General features: G+C 30.1%; 1 protein-coding gene across 1 annotated transcript; it reads right to left on the reverse strand.

Annotated features, from left to right (window-relative positions):
• Positions 1 to 862: 862 nt before the first annotated feature.
• Positions 863 to 4,571, reverse strand: LOC119612476 (pheromone-binding protein-related protein 6-like). The gene is made up of 4 exons (XM_037968288.1): positions 4,309 to 4,571; positions 1,528 to 1,603; positions 1,123 to 1,385; positions 863 to 1,005 (listed from the first exon to the last, which is right to left on the reverse strand). The coding sequence occupies exons 1-4, from the start codon at positions 4,408 to 4,410 to the stop codon at positions 988 to 990; spliced, it is 459 nt and encodes a 152-aa protein (XP_037824216.1). The 5' UTR covers positions 4,411 to 4,571; the 3' UTR covers positions 863 to 987.
• Positions 4,572 to 24,307: the final 19,736 nt, after the last annotated feature.

Consider the following 24,307-nt stretch of genomic DNA (forward strand, 5'->3'; position numbering starts at 1 on the left):
ACAAAAACAACTACAACAACAAAATTTATAATTAAATTTAATTTAAATACGTCTCTAATGTTGTTATATTTTATCTTGTTTATTTCTTCATCTCCTTGTAGTTAAATATTTTTTTTTGCAAATGAAGCCTACTAACAAAATTAATGCAGAGGCTGTAAATGAAAACTGAAAAAACGGACTTTTGGGCAACTAATGAACTTTATAGCAACAACAACAACACTCTGTTTGTAACAAAAAAGAAGAAACGATGTTGTTGTTTACAAAATATTTTACTAGCTGCCATTTCCGAAACATTTTAATTCCATACGCCACATTGTGGTTGTGGGTGTGCTATAAAATGCTTGAGTTTTCTACAATTCAGGAAGACCAAATAGCTTAAGTTGACTAAATGGTATTTGATTGTCGGTCTTGGTTTCAACTGTTACACAAAAAAATAACAAATAATAAAATAACTTAGTAAAGAAATATAATATAAACCAAATGTTGAAGAGTAATTTGTAGAGAACATGTCAAGTATATTTTTGCTGAAGTGTTTAACTGTATTTACTTCAAGTTTTCCTAGATTTACGTCTATATATGGATCGATGCATACGTAGACATGGAGACAGATGAATAGACGAACTCAAAATCAATTTCCAAAATATTTCTTTTAATATGAAACAAATGTTTTACACCCTCTTCAAATGAGTGGTGTAGTCTAAAATTAAAATCCATATTGTATTGTTATAGTTTAGTTTACCTTTTCGGGAAAATTACATTTTATCAATGATCAAGCTTTATTTAAAATTAGCCTCTGAACAAAGTTCCCTTCAGAAAATTTCCCCTTAATCTTCATTGAATAATAACAATTTAAATTGCTGCTCCTTAATAAATTTGTTTAACATTTTTACTTTATTTACCAAACAATAAATTCTATTAAATCTATTAAAACATAGTACTTTTTTATTACCTGGACCATATTAAATATCTTTTAGCAATGAACTAAATTCAAACCAAAAAATAATGCTAAAAGGAAGAGAAAACGAAGAAAGTAAACAAAATTAATTTAAAGTTCACATACACTTGAATAACCTAAAATTTAAGATACAGTATAAATGTCTAAACATAGTATTATTTACTTACCACCGGATCAGTTTCTTTAAAACATACATGCCAAGACCAGGCTCTTTCACATTGAGTAGCGCCCTTGGGTACATGTGATTCACAGGCATCTATTATGTGTTGAATAAATTTATTTAATTCGTCGGGTATTAAACGTTTCATTTTATCATAGTGCACTTCACCATCGTCGTCGACAGCATTAACCTCATGGAAAAGACAATTCATATAACATTTTAAGGCAGGATCTTCATGTATTTCACCATCACTAAATTCCTTAATAGCAGCTATATTAGACAAATTTGTTCGTATAAGACAAAAAACAAATGAAAAAAAAAAAGAAATATTTAATTTAAAGAAATTAATTAAAGATTTTAGTGAAATTTGTTAAAAAAAAAAACAAAAGAAAAATACAACAAATTGCCCTACCTTCTGCTACTCCTGTTTTTTCCACACAAACATCATGTATAATACCAAATTGTTTAAGAAATTCTGGGGGTGGATACTAAAATAGAAACAAATTTTGAAAAAGTTATAAAATACAGACACAGACTACCACATACACTTAATGAAAATAACAAATGAGAAACTAATAAATGCAGATACGAAATATTGAAAATTTTGTGTGTATGTGCTTTTTTTGTTCTTTAACATTTTCATTCATTTTATTTAGCAGAAACCTCAAATTGTGGACAGTTCATATAAAATACACCTCCTTCTGTTGAATGAAAAACGCAAAATCATATTGTTTCTATCAAGTTTTCATTATCAAAAAAAAAAAAAAAAAAAAAAAAAAGAACAAAAAATAAACCCAAAAATAAAAATACTTGCAAATGTATAAAAGTTAATTAAGATTGAAATCAATATTGGCCACTGGCTTCATTTTATTTAAGTACGAGTATCAATTGAACAAAGTGAAAAAAAAAAAAACGAAAATAACACCCTCAAGTCTATGTTTAACAAATGAACGGGAAAAACGGTTCATTTTTTTGTTCGAAGGTGGTGGGGTCTCTAGGAGATTTTTTGAATTGTCGAATGATGTTCTAAATGTATAGTTATATTTTTTTCTAAAAGATAGATAATATTGTTGGAAAAAGGGTTTTAAATACTTGTATACCCTCCACCTCCATCCCTGGTAATACAGGATATGTATACGTTTGTCATTCCTTGTGTTATCATTTTCTGAGTCGATTTAGCTATGTCCGTTTGGAAAAAATCTGAGAAATTAGTCTACAATATATGTACATAAGAGTGCCCCAAAATGGAAGTAGCTAAAAAGGCCCTTTTTGAGATTTTTATAATTTGTTCCTTTTTTTTGGTTTTAAAATTTTGTCATAGAATTACACTATGCTAATACATGTACATGTTAAATTATACGAAAATCTTCGAATTGTGTAAGAGTATCCTTTTTAGTTTAATTTCTTACAATAAAGGACATAAATAAAGAAGTGAGTGTGTTATATTCGGATGTGCCGAATCTCATATACCCACCATCAAACCGTATGCCGTAATAGGAAATTCAACAATTTCAGTGAAGCCCGTTTTTCACTAAGCTTTTCATAAATGTTTAAATCGAATATCACTTCCCGACACTTTACGCATAGCTACAGTAATGACCGTTTAAGTAATTTTTTTGAAGGGGACCATATATGTGGGGTAGGGTTAATTATGGACCGATCCATATAAAATTTTATAGAGAGTTTTTGGCTCTCATATGTGTCGAATTTCATCACTATACTCGTATTTTTAAGACAGTAATGAGCATCAAAGTCATTTTCTGAAGGGGACCTTATATGGGCGGTAGAGTTATCGGTTATGGACCGATCCACATAAAATTTGATAGAGAGATTTTGGCTTTCACGATACTTATATGTGTCGAATTTTATCGCTATATTATTTTGTATTTTTTGAAGAGGACCTTATATGGGGGTAGGGTCAATTATGGACCGATCCACATAAAAGTTGGTAGAGAGGTTTTGGTTCTTAAGAGACTTACTTATGTTAAATTTATACTCGTATTTTTAAGCCAGTAATGAGGGTTAAAGTAAATTTCTGAAGGGGACTTTACAAGGGGGTAGGGTCAACTATTGTGCGATCGGTATAAAATTTGGTAGAGAGATTTTGACTCACATGAAACTTATTATATTATTATATTATTTTTAAGCCAGTAACGAGCGTTATAGTCATTTTCTGAAGGGGGCCTTATATGGGGGGTAGGGTCTATTATGGACCTCATATGAGATTTTAGCTCATATGAAACTTATTTATGTCGAATTTCATCGCTATATTCGTACTTTTAAAACAGATATGCCCGTTAAAACTGTTTTTCGGCGGTCCATTTGTATGGGGTCTATCCAGAAACGTGGACTGATATTGCCCATTTTCAATACCAAACAAACCTTTCCTATAAAGAGTCGAAAATTTCAACCCTCAAGACAGACGGACATGGCTAGATCGTCTAAGAATTTAATAAGGACCCAGAATATATATACTTTTGTTTTCGATGTGCTAAAAATGGAATGACAAAATCAATATACTCCCCATCTTTTTTAATGGTGGGTATAAAAAATGAACATTAGGGCTAGAACTTTTGTAAAATGTTTGAAAATTTTTAATCGGGCGTATCCATTTCTGGATAAACAAGTACTTTGGAGAAGTACACTTTTTCCTGAGCGTTAAATGCTTTAAAGTTTACGATATTTATTTACACTGAACAAAATGTTGAAATTTTTGTATAAAATTTGAAATATGTGATATAAACGAGTGTCATTGTTTGATCCACGATATTTAAATGGAGAAAATGCAATGATTCGGTTTATCTATATTACAAATTGAATGCCCAAACATGTAGAGGTCCGATCGTTATGAAAATCGCTAGTATGCTTTAGGCGTATATACATTATAGATCTATTTTATCTGGTTATATGTTTAATATTTTGATATTTAATGGCGGGTATAAAAACATAAAGACTATTTATTAGACCTGAATATTGTTGCCCAAGAGTATTTTGAATGTATAGGAATTGACGCACTACTAAATCTAATATTTAAGGAAAAGATTACAACACCTCTACTATTTAAGGAATCTTTATTTATGATTTCCTGTTATTTTTTTCCACATACACAATTTTTTAAGATATTTCAATATTTCATCTACACTTTACTGTTCGTTACTAGGAAAGTGTAAAATAATCAAATTGTCAACTTTACATTTTCATCGCGTCGTGGTTTTTGTGCAAAACTTAATATTGGCATCAATAACAAGCCAACAACTATAGTTGCAACGACTTCAATTAAAATGTCTTTTTTCATATTGCGTTTGGAATCTTTTTTTTTTTTTGTTTTAACTGTTTTCCGTTTTCAAGTTTTTATTCCTTTTACACTATTATTTTGTAGTTTCTTTTTTTAAACACTTTTTTTTTACTTTTTTTATTACACTATCTCTATACGTTCGATTGCAATGTGAATTTACAATTCTGATTGCTTTATTAGAAATTTGAAGTATTTTATAGTTTTGTTTTTCTCTTCTTCTACTAAGTCATGTTTGAAGTAGCTTTTATGTATGACCCATACAAATGTCTAATAAATAATTTGTTATTTTCAAGTATTACTGTATTGTAATTATATTTCGTATTTCCCTAGAACTATATTTGAATATTATATGGATTTGAAATTTTATTTTAATAAATATTCATTATTGTACGTACATAAATATTTCCATTATTTGTTATACCCTACACCACTATAGTGGGGTGGGTATTATACGTGCTGATGATGTGCTGATGTTTGTAACACATACAAATATTGGTCCTACACCTTTAAGTATACCGATCGACTCAGAATCACATTTTGAGTCGATTAAGACATGTCCGTCCGTCTGTCCGGCTAGCTGGCTGACTGTCCATGTAAACCTTGTGCGCAAGGGACAGGCTGCAATTTTCAAGATAATTTGATGAAATTTGGACCAAACATGTTTTTTTGGCACAGGGACGAAGCTTATAGAAAATGGTTGAAATCGGTCCATTATTTCACCTAGCCCCCATACAACCGTACCTCCCGATTTGGGCTTTTTATGCCATAATTACGTCAAATATACTATTATCTCTCTAAAAATTGGCACAAATAAGTTTTATATAAGTATAAATGACACTGCAGGTTTTTGAATTGATCGGCCCTTATTTGACCCTAGCCCCCATACAAACCCCCCTTCAAAAAATTTCTTAAACGTCTAAAATTAACTTGTAACCATTTGTATCGCAATGAAACTCAACATAATTAACTATTATTTAAAAATATATCCTTTTCCCAAATTTAATGAGGATCGGCCCATGTTTGACCTATACTCCTATATAAAGCCTCATTTAGAAAATTTGTTTTTTATCAATAAATTGCTTAAATACTTTGGAATTAACGTAAAATTCAACATAAAAGTTTCTTTGTGAAAAATAAAATTTTTTAAAATATACTCATGGTGTAGGGTATTATATGGTCGGCCATGCCCGACTATACTTTCCTACTTGTTTTTATATAAAAATAGATTTGTTGTTGGTTGAAACACAAAATGACAAACACAAATTCTCTATTGTTGGGGCGGAGTTTCAATTAAACAACAAGTGTTTTAATGATGAGTTGTGATAAATTGAGTTACATATTAATTAAATGAAATGCAATTTGTCAATTTTGCATTGGCACATTACAACAATTTACGATATGATATTAATAAATATGTTATTATCTAGATATCCATTGGAATTTATTAGCATAAATTTGCTCTTATCGCTGCATATTGATGATTGCAGTTTAATATATTTTATTACTTAAGGGCTTTTGTTACTTTATAGGCTGTAAAGGCAACAAGGATAGTATAGATCTTGGTTATTATTACATTTCATTAGAATTCATTAAAACATTTTATGTTTTGTCTTGTCTCTTCATTTTAAATAGGCTTTTCCTTCCAAGTTTCGATAAGTAATTTAACATTGGGAAAATATGATGACTGTAACATTTATGCTTATAAATTAAATTAACACATTAATATTTTATTGCCCGTTATAATTTTCAAACACTTAGAGATTTCATTACAAATTTTTGAATTGTTAATTGTACTGACACCTGGCTATAAAAAAAGGTTATGAATCATTAAACAGCTTAGGAAATAGTCATTAAATGAGTGGGGACATTTGTGTCATTAATGTCGAGAAATTAAAGGTCCATATAATATAATATTTACTTTACATTTATAAGTAGAAAATAATTTAAAACATATTTTTTAATAAGTAAAGTAAGCATAAATACTAACGAGTAATACAGTTATATTCGACCATGACGAATGAAATGCTCCTATATAAACATTAGGTTGATATTTGAAATAGGGCTTAAGTCAATTATGGACACATCCCACAGTGGTCCAAGTGCTCAATCTATATCAATATCGAAATAAAACTTTGCATGTTTATAGACTACATCAATGTAATAAATAATAAAATACCGTTACATTAAAATAGTGCAAAATCTGTTAAGTGGTCATGACATATTCGTTGACAATTCAGTGATAATAAATAATACATATATTTTTAAGCTATATTGGTAGTAGTTTCTGTAAAAAATTACATTATTTTATTATCATTGGAAGCCACGCCCACTATTGTTGGTCTGCCCATTTTGGTTCTAAATAGTTCAATGGAATGTTACTGTTTCCAAGATTCTATTTCTTTTATTTTCCATTTATACAAAATTAACTTTTTCTTTATGTGGGAGGTGCCACACCCATTATTTTTGGTCCTTCCATTTTTATTCTAAATATTTGTATTGACAGTAAAGTTATGCGTACGAAAATCTAAGGATTCTTGCTGTTATATTTTCCCAAATTTAATATTTAATTGATATGGGTGGTCCCACGCCCACTATTTCTTGTCCGTCCACATTTTCAAAATATTCATACGAATTTCAGAGTTTTCCTTGCAAAATTTGGGAGCCCTAACTGTTATGATTACTCAGTTATACGAATGTTTGCTTTTACATTGTATGGGCGTGTCCCTTTCCGTCCTTTCGGATTAACAAAATATTAATTTAAAAAACAACATATTTTTGTCGAAGTTTTAAACCATGTACATATATGGGCGTCAATTGGGGTCAATTATAAAATTCGGTAGAGAGATTTTGGCTTGTAAGAAACTTTCTTCTGTATATCGAATTTCATAGCTATACTCGCGTTTTTAAGCCAGTAATGTGCGTTATTAAAGTTTTTGGTAGTGAGAAACTTACTTATATCGAATTTCAGCACTAGACTCGTATTTTGAAGCCAGTAATGGGAGCTAAAGTCATTTTTTGGAGGGGACCATATATGAGGGGTAGGGTCATTTATGGACCGATCCTCATAAAATTTGGTAGAGAAAATTTATCTCACATGAACATAACAATTATGAATGTTAAATCTGTTTTCGGTTGGGCTATGGGAAAACGTGGACCGTTATTGACCATTTTCAATAATAATCAATCCTAACCTATAAAAAATATTTGTAGAAAATTTCAGCTCTCTAGCTCTTTCCGTTCGGACTCTATGGTGCTTTCAACAGACAGACAGACGGACGGACAGACATGGCTAGGTCGTCTTAGAATTAAATAAGGACCCAGAATATATATATACTTTTGTATGAACAATATTTCGATGTGTTACAAACGGAATGACAAAATCAATATACCCTCCATATTTTTGATGTTGGGTATAAAAATGGGTAAAAAGTGTTTTTTCTGCTATGCCGAATCTTACAAAATGAAAATAATCTATGAAAGACTAACATGATGATGATTTCATATTTTATGTACAATACTTTAAAATGTTTAATGGATTTATTTATAATTTATCTATCATCAAATTTAACAAGTAATCAATAATAAATACTTAAACTGCCCTTTTTATTGTCATTTTATATTCATAATAGCATCTTGAAGGGAAAGAAAGAAAGAAAAAAATTGTAAAATGTCTTTCTATATTGAATTCATCAAAAATTTTAGGTATTCGAACGATCTCATTAAAATGAAATTTTCATTTTATATTTGTAATTCGTAAAATTACAAAAATTTGCACTTAATTTCTTATGACTTCATATTTTCTCCAAGAATTCATGGCTTTTAAATGGTAGAAAGGGCGTTAGAGGGGAGACCAAGTGAAATATTAAAACTTTTTCATTGTAAAATATTGTTAGACTTTTGTAAAAGTTTGTAATGTTTTTTTTTATAATTTATTTTGTTGTATTCGTCCTTACGCCAATACATATTAACAATGATTTCCTCAATGAGGGCAATATATATTATAACAGCACAATATGCCTCATAATTTTCCCATATATTTTCATTATTATTTGTTTTTTTTCCAATTTTTATTTGTGGATAATTTGAAAAATTGTGTGTGCGCGTTAAGGAAAATTGTTATTTTACAATTGTATTTCATTTATGTAAAATCGTTAAGTTTTTCAAAACAAATTTTCTGTAGATGGATGTAGTAGCTGTAGTAGAAATTTGGTTAGGAATATAAAACAACATCTGTTTTTTATGTAACAGTTTGTAGGAAAAATTGAAAATCTGTAAATTTTTGTTTTCGATGAACAAGAAAAAAGAATTAAAAAGTACAATTGCTAAGAAATCATAAAATAAACTTTATTGAGTATATTCATTTATTTATTTATTTGCTTGTGTTTGGAAAATTGAAAAGCACTTTTGGTTGTTTGAGTTATAATATTAAACTTTATTAATATTCCATAAAATATTATACAAATAAAATAATTTATAATCGTTTTACTTAAACAAATTCTGTACTTAAATATATGTATGTACATAATTTTTGCTTAAAATCGATTTAATAAATAATGTACAATTTATTTGAGAATTTAGAGGTTAAGAACAACCATATTGGTTAAAATAATATATTTTTTGTTAAAAAAGTCTATATTTTTTCTTAAAAATCAATTTTGTTTAAAATGGCATAATATTCCAAACCATTTTAATTACTGCACCACTAAGTTTTTCGCAAGGAAGACAACTTGTTATCATAAATATGGAGTAAATGCTTTAAAAACTTTTTATTTCGGATATAGTGAAAACTTAATGTTCGATTCAAAATAGTAAAATTATGAGATTCAGTTAGTAATTGATTTAAAAAATAATTTGTTTTACATTTTTTTAGACAACAGGTTTATAAATACATAATTTATTATATTGTTCTTTTGTGGGCGTTGTGGTAAATTTCTTAATTTAAACGGTATTTTAAAGTAGGTTAATTGTATACGCAAATATTAATTAAATTATGATAAATCATCAATAAAATAAATGTAATTATTAAGCTGGTCAATCAAACACATTATTAACCACGTAACAATAATATTTATGTATAAATGCCCATATTAAATATTAACTCAACAAATTAATATTTGTATACCAAACACAAGCGTGTCGTTTTAGTGGGAAAACTGATAACAAATTGTTTTTGGGGAAACAGTCATAGCCTAGTCATAGTCTAGTCATAGTCTAGTCATAGTCTAGTCATAGTCTAGTCATAGTCTAGTCATAGTCTAGTCATAGTCTAGTCTAGTCTAGTCATAGTCTAGTCATAGTCTAGTCATAGTCTAGTCATAGTCTAGTCATAGTCCTAGTCATAGTCTAGTCATAGTCTAGTCTAGTCTAGTCATAGTCTAGTCATAGTCTAGTCATAGTCTAGTCATAGTCTAGTCATAGTCTAGTCATAGTCTAGTCATAGTCTAGTCATAGTCTAGTCATAGTCTAGTCATAGTCTAGTCATAGTCTAGCATAGTCTAGTCATAGTCTAGTCATAGTCTAGTCATAGTCTAGTCATAGTCTAGTCATAGTCTAGTCATAGTCTAGTCATAGTCTAGTCATAGTCTAGTCATAGTCTAGTCATAGTCTAGTCATAGTCTAGTCATAGTCTAGTCATAGTCTAGTCATAGTCTAGTCATAGTCTAGTCATAGTCTAGTCATTAGTCTAGTCATAGTCTAGTCATAGTCTAGTCATAGTCTAGTCATAGTCTAGTCATAGTCTAGTCATAGTCTAGTCATAGTCTAGTCATAGTCTATGTTCGTCCTAAGTCTAGTCATAGTCTAGTCATAGTCTAGTCAAGTATAGTCTAGTCATGTAGTCATAGTCTAGGTCATAGTCTAGTCATAGGTCTAGTAATAGTCTAGTCTAGTCTAGTCATAGTCATAGTCTAAGCATTAGTCATAGTCATCGTCTAGTCTAGTCATAGTTCTAGTCATAGTCTAGTCATAGTCTAGTCAGTTAGTATAGTCTAGTCATAGTCTAGTCATAGTCTAGTCATAGTCTAGTCCATCCGTCTAGTCATAGTTCTAGTCATAGTAGTCATAGTCTCGTCATAGCCCTCTAGTCATTAGTCTAGTCCATAGTCTAGTCATAGTCTAGTCATCTAGTTCATAGATTTTTTCTCTCACATAAATGTAATATAAATTTTTGTCCACAGCTCAGTTTTAACAATAACATTAATAAGTGATGCGTAAAATTAAATATTATTTACAAGCTATTAACTATAAATTTATGAAGGTATAATTGAATGGAAAAAAATGCAACAAAATAAATGCAACAAAATAAATGCAACAAAATAAATGCAACAGTTTTTATAAGCATACTAATTGAGTTACAAACTTGGTCATTGTTATTGCGTGCCTGCATATGCTGCCCATAAATGGCCCATATTAAAAAAGGCTAATAATTATAATAAACAAATATTACAAACGAATGTAGGTATAACGTAGATAGATAATGAGATATTCATATTAAATTGTAAACAAATGTGTACAGTTTTTAATTGCTTTTAACATGTTTAACGAAATTTCTTTAAATCAATAAAATAAGTAATATTACATCAATTAATTTCAAATTAAGTTAGATCATAATTATAAATTCTGATGTCATAATTGGTAAATGAAACTGTAAATCTTTTAGAGAGAAAAAATATATTCTAACTACTTGTTTTGTAGTATTTATTGGTAACGCTTTACAGTGTTGCCAAAAGACAATCTAACTGGAAAAAAAGTAAAATTTTTGACATCTCAAAATTCACCCAATTTATTTCTTATTTTTATAGAAACATTCAGTGCTAATAACTATATATAAGATTCTTTTTATTTGTTTATTATTTGCTTTGCTATGTAGATTAATGAGCAATTGCAATATAGCAGTTTTTATAAAATGCGGTCTTTTCTTAGAATCATATTTGAACTGATCGTAGTTGCAAACAATAAAAGATTTTTACTTTTCTCTTTTTTTACTGAATAATACAAGGTATGTATTAGCTTCAATGCAAATATGTGTTTAATTATAATGTTTTTAGTGTGAAAAAATTGTGGTCGAAAATATATGATGAGAGATATGAAAATATCAAATGAGATTCCCGCGGATTCCCGTATAATCTTTTATTGTACATTTATCTGTATAATGTCCACTTTAGAAGGAAAAAAAGATTTGCTGCTAATACCTGCAAATAGAAACAAATATAATGCAAATATAGATTACATATTAATAACTCGGGAAGAGCTTTGTAAAATGTGCAGAAAAATATATATATATATATATATATATATATATATATATATATATATATATATATATATATATATATATATATATATATATATATATATATATATATATATATATATATATATATATATATATATATATATATATATATATATATATATATAAGACTTCACTCCAAAAATTATCAAAATAGGTTCAAGGGACCTCTAAATGTATAATTCCGTCAAAATTTCATAATTTAAACAAAACAAAAATTATGAGTTTCTATGGGAAGTGCCACTTCACCCATAACGCCCATTTTTTGGCACAAAGAATGTTTTTATCAAGAAATACTAAATTCCAAAATTTCATGCTTCTAGCTGCTTCCAAAAAGAAGTTATGACTTTTTTTCAGCTAGATTGGCTTTTGACAACACTGTGCGCTTCTTTGAATCGGAATTTGTAGTACATTTTTTTTAAGTATTTTTTTTGGCTAAATCTACAAATAAATCGGTATTTTGTGATACTACTACACGTTAAAACAAATGTGTTTTACTCAATTCGTATCAGCCTTTTGGTTACGAGTATTCTTTACACATATGTATAAATTGCTACACCATGCGTAGTCTTTGGCACAAATATCTAATAATTTTTCTAAATAAATACGTACACACTTAACCAGCAACATCGAAAAATGAATGTGAAAAACATTTTAGCAGATCATTCTCCTGTATTTCCTCATCACTGAATTTTTTAATTGCCTCTGTCAATGGTTTCATCAAAATAAAAAAGTGAATGATACCAAAATAGAACAATTTTAATTGACACGTATAATTGCATTAAATAAAAGATAGAAATTATTGAAAAAATATACAGAATAGTGAGTAATATTTTCTACAGGAATTTGAGAATTCGCACACGTTAATTGGTCATATTTTGTAGTAGTTAAAGTTAATCAATTTTTTCGTGTATTAGAATTACGATCAATTATGAATCGATAATCATAAGATAGTCATGAAATATGTGTGTATATTGAAGTTGTAATTTATCCTGTGAACGACCTTAGACTATGACTAGACTAGACTAGACTATGACTAGACTATGACTAGACTATGACTAGACTATGACTAGACTATGACTAGACTATGACTAGACTATGACTAGACTAGACTAGACTATGACTAGACTATGACTAGACTATGACTAGACTATGACGAGACTATGACTAGACTATGACTAGACTATGACTAGACTATGACTATGACTATGACTATGACTAGACTATGACTTGACTATGACTAGACTATGACTAGACTATGACTAGACTATGACTAGACTATGACTAGACTATGACTAGACTATGACTAGACTATGACTAGACTATGACTAGACTATGACCAGACTATGACTAGACTATGACTAGACTATGACATGACTAGACTATGACTAGACTATGACTAGACTATGACTAGACTATGACTAGACTATGACTAGACTATGACTAGACTATGACTAGACTATGACTAGACTATGACTAGACTATGACTAGACTATGACTAGACTATGACTAGACTATGACTAGACTATGACTAGACATGACTAGACTATGACTAGACTATGACTAGACTATGACTAGACTATGACTAGACTATGACTAGACTATGACTAGACTATGACTAGACTATGACTAGACTATGACTAGACTATGACTAGACTATGACTAGACTATGACTAGACTATGACTAGACTATGACTAGACTATGACTAGACTAGGACTAGACTATGACTAGACTATGACTAGACTATGACTAGACTATGACTAGACTATGACTAGACTATGACTAGACTATGACTAGACTATGACTGACTATGACTACTAGGACTATGACTCTATATGACTCGACTATGACTAGACTATGACTAGACTATGACTGGACTATGACTAGACTATGACATAGACATGACTAGACTATGCTAAGACTATGACTAGACTATGACTAGACTATGACTAGACTATGGACTACTATGACAGACTATGACTAGACTATGACTAGACTATGACTAGATATGACTAGACTATGACTAGACTATGACTAGACTATGACCTAGGGACTATGACTAGACTATGACTAGACTATGACTAGACTATGACTAGACTATGACTTGACTATGACTAGCTATTGACTAGACTAGACAGACTATGGACTAGAATATGGCTATGCTTCTAAACTATAATATAAATAATAAGTTATTTAAATTTTGTTTATCTCGCACTTTCGTGTGTCTTCAAAAAATATTAGAATATCAAGTTATAAGCAAGTTTTATTTATATGTAATTTCCAGATTTTGCTTCGTTTTACGTGTTTATCAGATCATTAAGGCCAACTTCAAACCAAACAAACTTTTAATAAGAACTTAAAAAATGCATAAAATATAAAGTATACATATACTATTATCGCCATAAAAAGAAAAAATATATCAAAGTACAAATCATAATCAACGTCATTATCAATAGTAAAACGGACATTGACTGGTTAAGAATCACCAACGTTAAACGAAATATCAAATATTTTCAACCTTATTATTTTTATTTCCATTTTCTTTAGTATCCTTTTTTTCTGTGTTATAATTCAAGGACATACCCGTATAATGAGAACAATAATATTGGTTTATGGCATTTTTCTGCTTAAAGCCACAATCTTTATGGTTCAAACAGCAAGAAGTCAAAAAGTAAAACCACGTCGTGATGATACTATAAGCATGCACTAATAATTTTGCTCATTTTTTTGACTGTTTTTATACATTAACAAAGTTTTTGATGAGTGTTGGAATAAGGGGTGTTAATTTGGAAAATGCCAATTTGATTGTGAATAGGTTAAGTAGTTAATTTTCACAAGAAAATTTACATTAAATGAGAACATTAGTTAGTATTAGTGTTTTCAAGCAAATCTGTTGAATTCATAGAGACACTTCATTACTAACAACCCTTTATCAACTGTAAAATAGTGATTTATACTTAGATTGGAAAATATTTATGTATTTCAATACGTTCATCAGTCTATAAAAATGACACATTCGCGTGCACTGACCACAACAACTATGACCATCAAATACCACTATTAATCTATGGTCATATGCAGTAACAGACTAAGTCGAAAATCATGGCTTTAGTAAAAATTCCTTCTTGCGAATAATATATCGAAAAGACAATGTGAACTTTGTGTTTTGATAATAGCACTAGTGCAAAAATTCGACTGATTCAATCCGTACTTAAGTCGACTTGGATGGTATTCGGTTTGATCAGAGAAATTTCAAATGTATTGGTATTTCAGAATTTAATTTAGTTATTGAACATTTTTAAATGACAAAAATTACTCCCATTGATAACATCCCAGCAAAAACTTTCATTACCAATCTAGATGTTAAAATCCTAAATTTTACTTAAACAATAGCATTTTATGTTGACATTGGAGGCAAGTACTTACCACAAATGCTTACATGTAAGTATAAAAATTAGTCAATGTAAATCGTATGAGAATACGTATACAGCAAGTACTTACCACAATCGCTTACTAGTAATTATACATATAAATTAGCCAATGTTAATCGTTTGAATAAACATATACGTCTTCTATGGCTTCTCGGAGAATATGACTAATAAATTATAAAGCATTTATATAACACATTATTAATAAGACATTATTAAATAACTTCTATATAATTATGACGATTAGTAGTAGTCATTGAAATGTTTGCTAATAGGTAACCCAGCAGTTCGACAAAGAGTCAATGCATACGAAAAAGACAGTAATTTCCACTAATAGTTAACCACCTGGATGATCGTAATTCGTATGTTTTGGGTCATTCGTCACGAATGTACCCTTTGTAATCGAGAATGAAGACAGTCGTCACTTTAGTGTCCTCTTTGTAAGCGGGAGCGGAGACAGTCGTCTCTTTACTGTCCTCAACTAACCTAGAGATTATACTCTTAAAAGTAGTTTTTTTTTTGTTGTACTTCCGAAAGTAGCTATTTTACCCATCTTTTGGAGAAATGATTGTTACTTTCTACTAATGTGGCACCATCTGGTTGACTCAAATTTATATCTTTCGGGTCAATCGTCACATTATTGTCCCATAGTATTCTAGAGAGTAGACACTTGAAATTTTTAAATTTTAGTTCCATTAATATCTTACCACCTCCAATTCATATGTTTTTGGTCTTTCGTCACAAATAAACTCTTTGTAAACGAGTATGGAGACATTCGTCACTTTAGTGTCCCCTTTGTAAGCGAGAGCAGAGGCAATCGTCTCTTTACTGTATCTTTGTAGGGTGTAGAGTGACGATTGACTTCCTCGTAGGACAAGCCCATGTTAAAATGGTTGGTCACCTGGGTATTCAGGTGGCTAGGGGCCACCACGAGTGGTAGGTTAAGTGGTCAGTTCGGGACTGTCCCGTCAAACTGCTGGGAAGTAAGTAGTTACACACATACATATGTATGTAATCAAGATCCTTTATTTTTAATTTTTCGTTTTAATTAGTTACATTACAAACTTACTCTATAAGTGACACTTAAATACTCACTTACACCTGTATTCAAAAATAATTAAGAATGTACTTGATGGTTTATTATAGGAATTTTATATGGAAAAAGTGTCAATAAAACATAAATTAGTATTGAATTGCTTATTTTATGTATATGAGGGTTTGTATTTAATTAAGTTGTCAGAATTACATAAAACTATTAATAATGTAGGCAACAAATATTGCTTATGATTTTAATTACACTACATGATTTTAATTGCAATTTTAAAATTGTAATTACTTAGAAATTTGTATAAATATATGTATTTATGCAGTTATAAAGTAAAATATTACATTGGTGTTCTAGACAGTTATTTATAAAAATAAACGATTTTCTTAAATGATTTTAAAAATAATTTTCTTGATATTATTTTGCTGTTATAAGTACAACAGCTATATTTTGACCACAATTACAATTTAATTGAAATTATTAATAGTTCTAATATTAGATGATTTTCTTATGTGGGCATTTTCAATAATTTAACATTTATTAACAATAAAATTTCTTCAAAGAGCCATTAAATATATTAACTCCTACATAATTTTATTTCTATTGTACAAAAAACCGACTTCCCCCATTTCACCTATTTTATACGTTTTATATTTTAACTTAACATTTTTTCTTATAACTTGTATATGTAATTAAATTAAGCGACTTTTAGAGAAAAATCAAATTAAATTTCTTATATTTAATATGTCTAAGTCATTAAATATAATTACAACTACTTAATTATAAAGTAAAGGTTATTAAATTTTATATATTCCACAAAAACATTGCCTTATATCGACACCCACTAAAGCTTTAAAAACATACAAAATACTTAATACATATAAAACAAGTAGGAAAGTATAGTCGGGCATGGCCGACCATATAATACCCTACACCATGAGTATATTTTAAAAATTTAAATTTTTCACAAAGAAACTTTTATGTTGAATTTTACCTTAATTCCAAAGTATTTAAGCAATTTATTGATAAAAAACAAATTTTCTAAATGAGGCTTTATATAGGAGTATAGGTCAAACATGGGCCGATCCTCATTAAATTTGGGAAAAGGATATATTGTTAAATAATAGTTAATTATGTTGAGTTTCATTGCGATACAAATGGTTACAAGCCAGTTTTAGACGTTTAAGACATTTTTTGAAGGGGGGTTTGTATGGGGGCAAGGGTCAAATAAGGGCCGATCATTACGAAAATCTGCAGTGTAATTTATACTTATATAAAACTTATTTGTGCCAATTTTTAGAGAGATAATAGCATATTTGACGTAATTATGGCATAAAAAGCCCAAATCGGGAGGTACGGTTGTATGGGGGCTAGGTGAAATAATGGACCGATTTCAACCATTTTCAATAGGCTTCGTCCTTGTGCCAAAAAACATGCCTGGTCCAAATTTCATCAAATTATCTTGAAAAATGCGGCCTGTACCTTGCGCACAAGGTTTACATGGACAGCCAGCCAGCCAGCCGGACAGACGGACGGACGGACATGTCTTAATCGACTCAAAATGTGATTCTGAGTCGATCGGTATACTTAAAGGTGGGTGTAGGACCAATATTTTTGTGTGTTACAAACATCAGCACAAACGTATAATACCCTCCCCACTATAGTGGTGTAGGGTATAAAAATTCAACAAACATCTAATTAACTTCAAAAATAAAATTTCATTTACAAGTGTCAAATTAATTCTCGCTCAAAATATATCTAATTAACACTAAAAGTGTCAATTTGTCAATCTGAAACATGTTTGCATACCATCCATATAAAATGCTAATACGAATACATTTATTTGGTAATTTAAAAATATATTTTCATAGAGTTTGTGTTTAAATCAAAATAATAAATAGTTAGTCCAAAATAACACTATATAGAGTTGACTAAATACTGTTATTGTTGCTGTTCTTTTTTTGCATGTATAGTAAATATTTAATAAAAAATAATAATAGTTTACAAATAATCTAGTATTTAAAAAACAATAATACCCTAATATTAAGTTTATCTTAAGGGATTTATTTGGTATTATAGTGAAAGAAAAAAATTGTATGTAAATAAACATTAGACTGTTACAGAAACATACAATTTTAGAGTTCGAGTCGAGTTCTACTTACAAACTGAAAGCCTCATCAGCTTATTATTTCAATAATAAAACGAATTAAACGACCTTAACCTAGCCTAGTTATTACAGCCAAATCTATTATCTCATCGGATTCATTCTTAGTTATTACTACCAATATCGCAGCCGATACTTTATCATCACACAATCTTGTAACACTCTAATAAATAATAATTTAAGCTTACATACATTTTTTAAAAAATACACCTGACTCTTGATTTACACAATAGATAATTCCCTGATAAAATTTTGTATGGAAAATCTTATTAAATGATTAAATTATGTGTTATATTCCGCCATGTAATCAACATCAAAGAATGTCCTGTAAATTTAAAGTCAATATGAACATTGGAATATGATTCATAGTGGGAGATGTAATCAATAACGGACTAAGTTCTTTCAAATTTTAAAGATTAACAATAAATAATTTGTGTCCACTTTTATTATAATACTTAATATTTGGAATATTTTATTGATAAGAAACTATGGTACATATGGTTGTTACAAAACTAGTATTAACTAGTTGTCTACATGGATCTATATATATGGATGGTAGGGCAAATTACGTCTAAAACTATAAATTTAATGGAGAAAAACTGTGTTTTAAGTTTTTCATTTCGTGATCCTATGACCTTTTAATTGATTTTGTCATTCCGTTTGTAACACATCGAAATATAGACCCACAAAAGTATATATATTATGGGTCCTTATTAAATTCTGAGACGATCTAGCCATGTCCGTCCGTCTGTCTGTCTTTGACCTTGTTGGATCAGTAGAAGTATTTTAAAATATTTTGTAAAAAATGTACTTTTTTAAAAATTTGAAGTCCTTTAAAAGGGACACAGAATCACGAAATGAAAAACAAAAAACTTAGTTTTTCTTTATTAAATTTATAGTTTCAGACGTATATGATCCGGTTCGTGTTTAACGAATTTTTTGTCATTTTCTCGGACGGTGTTATAGAAGAACAGAACGCTGATATAAAAATCGTTTTCTGAAGTAAAATATTATATCGTTATTTAAGGATCTATAGTAGACTTTAACATTTTCATATAAAACAATATGAATGTATAGTGGGGCATGGCCGACCTGTGAGTATGTTAAAAATTTGGATTATTTTTAATTCCGGAATTTTTTACTTAGTGTTGACAAAAAAAAAGAGATTTTCTATAAGAGGGCTTATATGGGGGTGAGGGTAAATCCTTATAAATGTTGGTAGAGGAATTTACGTCTACATCAAATTTATTTATGTAGAATTTCATTCTGTTATTAATGTTTATAAATTTTGGTGGCTAGAGTCAAATGAGGTCCGACGATCATTACAAAAATCGGCAATGTCATTTAAATTTCCATAAAACTAAATTTTGTCGATTTTTGTTGTCTTACTAGAATGCCCCCCGGGCATGTTTCCTTGATGTTCAGACCGCATCTTGGTGTATTGCAATCCGGGGGTAGATAGGTGCTACCAATACCTGTAGTCTTCCGGGACTATAAATTGGTGTTGACAATTTACTGCCTGGCCTAGTCCTTGCATAAATTGAAAAGAGGTCTAACCAGAGCACCACATAATCTGGTACTACGGGTGGCCAGTTGCCCACAGGACTTGTCCTGGCTGGTCAGTTGGTTGAGGTTCCTTCGGGATCCACGTAGTGGCTGTGGTTGAAACCTAAATCGCAGGAAGGGGGTGCTTGGTTAAAAGACTGATACACGGTGAAATATAAATTTTCAAGATACATTTCTGTTATCGTTCCTAGATGCAAGGAGCGGTACAAATTACAGAGCATGACTGTGGATTAATAAAATGTTGGAATTGAGCTGATAATGCGAAGAATTGGTAAACGAAGATGAACGATGTTTCTGACGTCTACTTTGAATTCTATAAAGAGAATGGAGTGATTGATGGATTTGACGGATGTGTGATAATGGGGTACAGATGTAAGATGAACAATGAATGATGAATGAGAGTTAGACTACGGTCTATCTAGCCAATGGAGTGCGAAGTCGTCACTGCCCTTTCTTTAATTTTGAAGCGATTTTCCAACATGGTTGAGTGTATGCTCAACTTATCACAGTGGGTGTCTGTAACCACTGAAATAAAGTCTTGTCAATTAATATAATCTGTGTTTTTCGGACTACCAATTATGTCCCCTAGGTGCTGTTGCCGACATTATGTCGGGGTAGATTGAGCTTGCTCATGACACCTGTATTTCCTCAACGTGACTACTTTGGCAAGAGATTAGATACTCGAGTACTTGAGCAAAGTGCTTGTACATGGACCGGCATATCCATGTACAAAAATTGCGACCTGCGTGTAACAAACACAAAGGGGCAGTGGTGAGTTGTTTACTTGATACACACCCAGTGGTTGAAAAAGTACCACCGTGAGATAGGGCTACACGCCAGGTACTCACGTAAAGCACTTCGACATCTTGTCTTACTAGAATATTTAACATAATTATGACCTCAAAAGCCCTATTCAGGGGGTACGGTTGTAGGGGGGCTAGGCGAAATAATGGACCAATTTAAAAAATTTTCAATAACCTTGGGTCAAAAGAAGAGTAGGTATGTGCCAAATTTCAATAAATTGTCTTGAAAATTGTGAACTGTAGCGTGCGCACAAGCTTAACAGACAGATAAACAGAAAGATAGACGGACATAGATAAATCGAATCAGAAAGTGATTCTGAGCCGATTATTGATTCATATTTTATTGACAATTGTGTAAAATAGTGTAAATCGAGGGATAGGTAAAAAGGTTATGAAAAAAGTCTAGGAAATATGTTAAGCTGTATAATAATCACAATAATCAAAATTTTTATCACTAAATATATGCTAATTAAATTAAATTAAGGTTAATACTCGTGTGAATAGATATAGTAAATTTTTTCAAATAACAGCCTTTTCATTATAAATTCAATTTGCATGTGTAAGTTGTAATAATACTTGTGAATAGGTATTTAAAAAAACAGTAATATTATTTGAAAGTGACACTAATTATATACTATAGACAAGGCAATAGTCCTGAATATAGTCCAGACTGTAGATTAGACTACAGTCCAAACTATAGACTTGACTATAGTCCAGACTATAGACTTGACTATAGTCCAGACTATAGACTAGACTGTAGTACAGACCATAGACTAGACTATAAAACAGACAATAGAATAGACTATAGTCCAGACTAGCCAAGGCTACAGACTAGACTGTAACCCAGACTATAGGCTCGACCATAATTCTGACCATAGGCTTGACTACGATCCATACCCTTGCGATCACGTGTTATGCGACACTTATAGAGAACACCTTGTGGGGCAGGTTGCATAACAAAATGTTCTATGTTGCCAATAAGATCGCCCTCGGGTTCAGCAGATTCTGAAGCATTGCCATCGGTTTCATCTTTACCACTACCAGTCTTGGAAATATTCGATGAGCTGACTTGTTTGGCCGGCATAACAGGTGCAGCATGAGCAATATTATTGCGATTGGCGTAATCTTCTTCGTCCAAATCATCGTCAAACGATTGTAGGCGACTACGTGGTTGTCGAGGCTGTGAGGAGGCTGAATTTGTAGAACTACTGTGCTGATGATGTGGCGTTTCGGCCAACATAACGACAGGACTACTTTCCTAATCCTCCAGGTCATGTGTGGAAAGTTCCTCTATTAAATCTGAAATCGAATCAAGTTAGTAAAAAATTTTAGAGAACGTTTAGCATCTTCTTTGGATGCTTATATTAAATTATTTTTAGGGTAAGACACCGCACATCGCCGTCAAAGTTTGAAAATGTGATTATATGGGTAAAACTGGGACTATTTTGGGTTATTTATCGTCTTGATTACAAAGAAGTAGTCTTATAGCATTTTATTAATATTATGTTATATACATAAATGTTATATAATCATTATTTTTTCACATGATTTACATTGACAATTTTTTATCATTATTTGTCAGTGTTTGTGTTAAGTAATTGACTCAACGTGTTAAAATAATGACTTAAGATGCTAATGCGTAAGTGAATATTAGAATTTTTATCCTTTACTTTGTGAAAAAAATTATCAGGGAAACTATACTGTTCCATGATGTAAACCAAACCCAATAGCCTAAAGATGGAAAACAATGTTTTTTGAAGAAAGATAACTATTCGTTAACAGAAATATATATTTTTCCTGAAACATAAATATAGCAAAATTATAAGCATTTGTGAGAAAGTATGTAAGTATTTGACAATGGATAACAGAAATTGTAGAAATTGGAATGAAGACCACCATGAGTCCCCTGTGTAATATTTATGTCGCTAATTTAGCCTCAAACTTATACTATAATTCTATGTTAATTTTACTTATAATATTGCAATTTTAATTGTCCTATAATTAATTTATTTACATTAAAATTATTCATAAAATATTGAATAAATTATATCCCCCAACCATTAAAAAAACCAATTCATTTCTTATCAGATTATTTTCTATTTTTATAACATTTAATATTTTTATCGCTAAGGTACATATAATTGACGGCTAAAACGAAACATGTCTTATTAATTTTTAATCATTAAGGTGGTACAAACAACACATTGACATTTATGACAACAACAAGGTTAATGTTGCAAAATAATAGAATTAAATGAGTACCTTAAGGGTGCAAATCTATAATTAAATAAGTGTTCATAACATGGGATACGTGCGATTTCACCTGCCCTCCTAAACTACATACGTATATACATAACTATCAACCTATAATTGTATATATTAAATGGAAACAATATATGCATGTAGATGTCTTTATAACCTGCAATTCTTTGTATGTATACTAAATGTAAAGAAGTGAGTAAATATTGTTATATTTAGTTGGTGAAAGTTAATATTTGATAACTTCTTAATGGTCTTTCTTGGTAATTGAGCAAATTTGGTTCTTAAAACTGCAGGGTTTATAAATAAAGTAGTATGTAGCTATACACGCACGTAAATAAACAAATTTTACGTCACTCCGAAACATGCTGTCTGCTGGCATATGATTGTACGACAAACTGTTTTCATTTACACAATTTAAATAGTTACAAGAGCAATTTCATAATTGGAAAATATTTACTAAACTACGAGACGAATTTTAGAATTATTCTAAAATTTTGTTTGCTGGAAGTTTGTGCTTATTGTTGTTACAAAAAAGACTTTTGATCTAATACGATCAAATTCAGAACTATTTTCTAAATCGATTACATCATGTTTCTTTACAATTCTATAAATCTTATAACAAATTTTCAAAGATTACCCTAAATAAAATTGTTTAAAATTCATAAACCATAACAAATTTTTAAGGTCTGAGAACTTTCAGAAATATATTCTAAAGTTTGATAAAAATTGGACTACATTTGAACTCCGGCAGTAGTATAATTCATATGCTTAAAAAAGTCACAGAAATGGGTATTGGTTCATTATTGACTCCACATTATGTTGTCTTCAGAAACCCAGCAAAAACTTACATTGAAAAGTAAGGGGTTAAAATGCTAAAATTAAGTGAAGTTATATAATTATGACATTGGAAGCAAGTACTTACCATGCTCGCTTACAAATAGGAATTTAATTAAGTACATACTACTATCGCCTGCAAATAGGGAGTGAAATAAGTATTTTTTATTAGTTTTTACAAAAATGTTTTTTGTTTTTGTTAAAAACAAAGTTCGAAAACAATATGTCAAGGCTGAAAAGTAAGTACTTACATAATATATTACTTATAAATTATTACTAGACTCATTCTATGTAATGCAGATGGTATGTAGTAGTCATTGAAAAGTAAATTGTTCAGTAAGTTCAAGTAATTACAATGTTTTTGCTTCGAACTTATTCAAGGTTTGCGGGAACCGAAATATCTCAACTAAAGTTTATGAGGATCGGTAAATAAATGATCGTAACCCCCATATAAGCACCTCTTCGAAACATTTTTAAGTTAACATCAGTAAGTCAACTTAATT

This window comes from Lucilia sericata, unplaced genomic scaffold (genome assembly GCF_015586225.1).
Source record: "Lucilia sericata isolate MDLA Ls3-8-SP2 unplaced genomic scaffold, ASM1558622v1 Contig001706F_arrow, whole genome shotgun sequence".
In the NCBI taxonomy this organism is placed as follows: Eukaryota; Metazoa; Arthropoda; class Insecta; order Diptera; family Calliphoridae; genus Lucilia; species Lucilia sericata.